Here is a 5,019-nt window from a genome sequence, read left to right as displayed (position 1 = left end):
GGCCAACGGCGGCGTGAGCGGAAAACTGACTTTTCTCCCAACCTATAGGATTAAGAGGCTGGTCCAGTGGGCGCGGTCATTGCCTCCCTTTTGTCAAACCAGAAAGGAGGGAAGTCAGTTACTGGCAGCCAAATGAACCAATGAGCGGGAGGAACGGGCCTGAGAACGCCGAACGGCGTGCCCTCTGCTCTCCGGGATAGGCCAAGGGAGGCGGGAACAGCCCCGGATGTGGGCGGAACCCTGAGGTGTGGAGGGCCTCCGCTGCGGCGGTTTGGAGAGGCGGAACTGTGTCTTCTTAATTATCATGTGAAGGCCTAAGAATTTAATGGGGGGAAAAGTGTGGAAGAGGACTGGGATCCAAACTGGCGGATTTCCCGACCTTCGCTGCCCTCTCGGCTCTCCCGCCAGCCGCGCTACCAGGTGAGTGAGGAGCTCGGCCCTTGTTTGCCCTGTCGGTGCCTCGGCGCTGCCTTCGGGTGACCCTCACCCCTTCATACTGCAGGCGCGTTGCACGACGGCTATAGGGTGCATCTTGCAAAAACTGCAGTAAATTCCAGCATGAGTTTGGGAGAGTCCGAACATCCCCCACGAAACCACCATAGGCATTTCCAAACCAAAGACCAGGGTAGTTTAGAAGGATCCTGACGTTCCTGGACAGATGAGCCCTAAAGTCAACCAAGTTGTAAGAAGCGAAGCCACTTATTTTGAGAAGGAAATTGAGAGCTGATTAAACAGAGCTGTCTTTGGGTAAGGAGAGTTCATTTAGAAGAGTATTGAGCGTGGCGGAGAAGGGAAATGGAATGGTATGGAAGGACCTTGGGTGAATCTACTAGGCACACCTGAGTACTAGATGAGGTGTTAGAATAAGAGGCCTGTATATTTCCGTGTGGAAAAAAAGTTCTGAAGGTTTCAACAATGGATCCGGAACCATACGAGCAAAAAACCTACCTTCTGTGTACAGATATAACCACCTTAAGTGGGAAATATCTGTTGAGCAAATCTTAGCCTTGGAGTGCACCTCTGACCAACCCTTAGAAAGTGGTGGTAAAAACCAAATAAATTCTATTAAAACAATTAAGATGTCTTTGTAAAATTGGAATCTCGTATCACCATTGGAGTTCAGTGTATGCAATCCTTAAACGTCAGTTAAATGTCAGTAAGGTCATCTCCATTGTTTAGAGTATTTTTCTACAACTGAGTTTTGTTTCGACTCACAATTTTAAACTTGTAACCACAATAGGCTTAGGCCCTGGCATCCTTTCACCTCTTGTCCTAAAATGCCTGTGGTCATTGCACTGACTTGGTACTTGTTCCTGAAGAAGAGTGGGAATGAAGTTTGTATTATCCTGTAGCATAGAGAAAAGTTGTATTTAAGAGTATTAGTGGTCACAAAACTTCGTTAAAGGTTCTTGAAACTGGCCAAATTAGAGGTTGGGACTGAGCAAATATAGTTCACAGAATTAAAAAGACACAGCTAATTAAGCAGCCTGCCTCAGCTTCCAAATTTAATCTCATTCTGCTCTGTCCTTTCTGGAACGACTGGTACAGAAAATTGCCTTCCAAAACTTAACCTAGTGTGAGCAGTTCTCTTACACCCCTTTGCCTTTAGTCCTAGCAGAGTCAAGACAGGTAGCTCTTTTGAGTTCAAGACCAGGCTGGTCTATATAAGCAAAGTTCTAGGCAAGCCAGGTATATAGTAAGATTTCTGTCTCAAAAAGAAAGCCTTCCTAAAAGCCAAATTCCTGCCGTCCAGAGCATTTGCAAACTAAACAAAATGCAAATACATGAGTCTGAGAAGGAGCTAGGACATCAGCATCTAACTATTGAACTGTGGCAGGTGTGTACTTTTACCAAGATTGCCATCCTAGAGATGTGCAGACTTTATCAAATAGAGTTGACCACACTGTTCATTTGGTCCTTCTAGCCAGCTCCTGAGCTCTTCCTGTTTGTTCCTGCATCTTCTCGAGCACCCGTACCTTTTGTTTACCTCTGGAGTTTGTGATCTTTCTCTAGTGTGTACCTGTTATCTTCACTCTTTCCTTTATCATGGAGATCACTTTCCTAATTAGTTCTTTTTGGGATGGTAAGAGTTCAGCAGGTAAATGCTGCACTTGCCACCGAGGCTGATGGCCTGAGCTCAGTCCCCAAAACCTGTATGGTGGTAGGAGAGAACCAAATCTTCCTACTTGTTCCTCTCACAATCTTATGACCTAGATTTCATTTTCTTTTCCAATGGTCAAAGGAATCAAATGTTACTCAGCTGTTTCCATTTCCTTACCCTCTGTTGAGTAAGTTGCCTTACTGAACTGCATGTCGTTTGCCTTCTGATTTCCCATTGTATTTACCCTTCATCTTAATGGTCACAGGTTTCAGTAAAAAAAAAAATCTTGAATTGTAAATCCATATGTGAAGATTAGATATAATACATCTTTATACTTTAAGATAGGGTATAAGTTTATGCGTTCCCAACTGAAAGTAGAAGATCTTAAGAATTATCTTGGTAATATTAGCATTGAAAAGAAATAAGAGAAATTAAAAATATTCTGGCAATAAGTGGGTACTGGGCCTTCCAAATGTAAGGCTGCATCCTAGAGTAATAGAGTCTAGGTAACGGAGAAATGGCTTAGTGATTTAAAAAGCTTGCTGCTCTTCCAGAGGACGTGAATTCAATTCCCAATACCTACATTAGGTGATTCAGGCCTGCCTGTAACTCTAGCACCAGTGGATACCAACCAGGGATGTTCACATTCAGAAAAAATCTTAGCACTAGACATTTTTTTGGGGGGGTCCATGGTCATTTGCACATGTGGCACACACATGCAGACATGCACATAAAAAGCTTTTTAAAAGACTCTATTTTAAAATTGAAGAGAACAGTGATATAAACATTAGCCCCTGTCATCGGATCATTAAACACTAGGTGATAACAAAATCCCAAGTTTTTCAATGACCTGCTCTAACAAGGAAATATTTAAAAATACAAGAAACAAGGATTATCTAAAAGTGTAGTTATCAGTCCTGTGTGGATTATTTAGCCAAGTGAGACCTTTGCAGTCTTGCTGTTCTTATAGTTTATATCAGTCATTCTCTTTACAAACCTCATGATGCACCAGGCAGTGGTGGCACGTGCCTTTAACCCCAACACTGAAAAGGCAGAGGCAGGTGGATCTCTGAGTTTGACACCAGCCTGGTCTACAGAGTTCCAGGACAGGCAAAGCTACACAGAAATCCTGGCTCAAAACACATGTTTCATTGTATTGACCTTGGGTGCATTATTTTAGCACCTCTTGAAATTAAATGAAAAACTCTAGGCTTGCAAGTTTGCAGAGAGATTAGGACCATCCCCGAGGTGCAGATAAAGTCATGACTTGGACTTGAAAACACTGAGAAGGAGCCGACTACTCTTGAATAAAGTTCATGCTCAGTGTCTACACTAAACATCTTAGTAAGTCAGTCGTGGACTATAGAAATGGACAGCAGTGGCTGGAAAGAGTGCTTTGCAGTTAAGAACATAGACTGCTCCTCCAGAGGCCTGGAGAGCTGTTCCCAGCACCTACTGTTGGCAGGCTCACAACTGCTTAAACTGCACTCCAGTGGAATCTGCCACCTCCAGCCTCTGAGGGCACCTGCAGTGTGCATATACCCATACATATACACGATTCAGAACTGAGAGAGAGTGCGAGCGAGAGCCCAAGCGTGTGCGCATACAAAAATAGTGATTGCTAAAAGAGGTTTTGCTAGAATGTTTTCCAAATTAGAGAATCTGAGAAGCAGGAAGCAGCCAACTTTACTAGGAATCAAAGTCGTTTCTGCTATCAAATTCTGACCTTTTTTCTTTTCAGGGTGTCTCCCTTATTTCATTGCTGAAACAGCCTCTTTAAACTGTTTAAATGAGAATGTCCTTGGCTCAGAGAGTACTCCTCACCTGGCTTTTCACATTACTCTTCCTCATCATGTTGGTGTTGAAACTGGATGAGAAGGCACCATGGAATTGGTTCCTCATATTTATTCCAGTCTGGATATTTGACACTATCCTTCTCGTCATGCTGATTGTGAAAATGGCCGGTCGGTGTAAGACTGGCTTTGACCCCCGACATGGATCACACAATATTAAAAAAAAAGCCTGGTACCTCATTGCAATGTTACTTAAGTTAGCCTTCTGCCTCGCACTGTGTGCTAAACTGGAACAGTTTACTACCATGAATCTTTCCTATGTCTTCATTCCTTTATGGGCCTTACTGGGTGGCGCTCTAACAGAACTTGGATATAATGTCTTTTTTGTGAGAGACTGACCTCCAAGTATACCATCTCATCTCTGTGGCTGTTCAACAAGCTATACAGTATTCCAAATCTTTGCAAGTTTCAAGAATAACAGAACTGAGGGAAAATACCGAGGGCGGCATGAACTTGTAGCCAACCCAAAGCTAAATTATTCAGTATCTGAGTTGATATCTTTATTATCCCTGTGTAAATAAAGCTTGTTTCTGACCTCATTTTTCCACATGCCTCTTACCTTATGTATAGTCGGGACTTGATATAAATACAAAGTCTTTTAAATAGCTGTATATACATTTACTGGACTGTGGCTCTGTATAAACTAAGTAAATATGCTTTTAAATTATGAAGGGAAAAATTGGTTATGGAAATATTTTAAGGATGCCAACATATGTTCCAACCCAGAGTCTTGGTGTGGCATTTTTATATAGGATAGTTTTACTTTGAGCTGTTCCTACTGCTTAGGATGACTGAGCTGCCTATTACTGAAGTTAGGGAACCTACTTTCCCAGTCTATCAGACACAATGCACCATTTACTCTGAAAGTGTTCAGGTTTGAGAAGCTATGTAGCTACCATAACAAGATACTTAACCAGTGCCAATAAAATCCAGGTAGCAATTGTTAGCATTCTGTCTAAACTCCACCCCAGTTACCTGGCAACAGCCAGGTAGGTCTCACCCACTATAAAAGTAGATTCTTGCCACCTCTTTCCTATCTTGACCTCTTTCCTCTTGCTTCTAACT

At 42.6% G+C, this 5,019-nt stretch overlaps 1 protein-coding gene across 1 annotated transcript; it reads left to right on the top strand.

Moving 5' to 3' along the window:
- The first annotated feature begins 257 nt into the window (after positions 1–257).
- On the top strand, positions 258–4,493 carry Tmem60 (transmembrane protein 60). Its single transcript, XM_028778138.1, has 2 exons — positions 258–420; positions 3,843–4,493. The coding sequence occupies exon 2, from the start codon at positions 3,891–3,893 to the stop codon at positions 4,290–4,292; it is 402 nt and encodes a 133-aa protein (XP_028633971.1). The 5' UTR covers positions 258–420; positions 3,843–3,890; the 3' UTR covers positions 4,293–4,493.
- The last annotated feature ends 526 nt before the right edge of the window (positions 4,494–5,019 follow it).

The sequence above is a fragment of the Grammomys surdaster genome, unplaced genomic scaffold (assembly GCF_004785775.1).
Source record: "Grammomys surdaster isolate TR1022 unplaced genomic scaffold, NIH_TR_1.0 325, whole genome shotgun sequence".
Taxonomy (NCBI): Eukaryota; Metazoa; Chordata; class Mammalia; order Rodentia; family Muridae; genus Grammomys; species Grammomys surdaster.
This window is presented reverse-complemented; position numbering and strand designations above follow the sequence as displayed.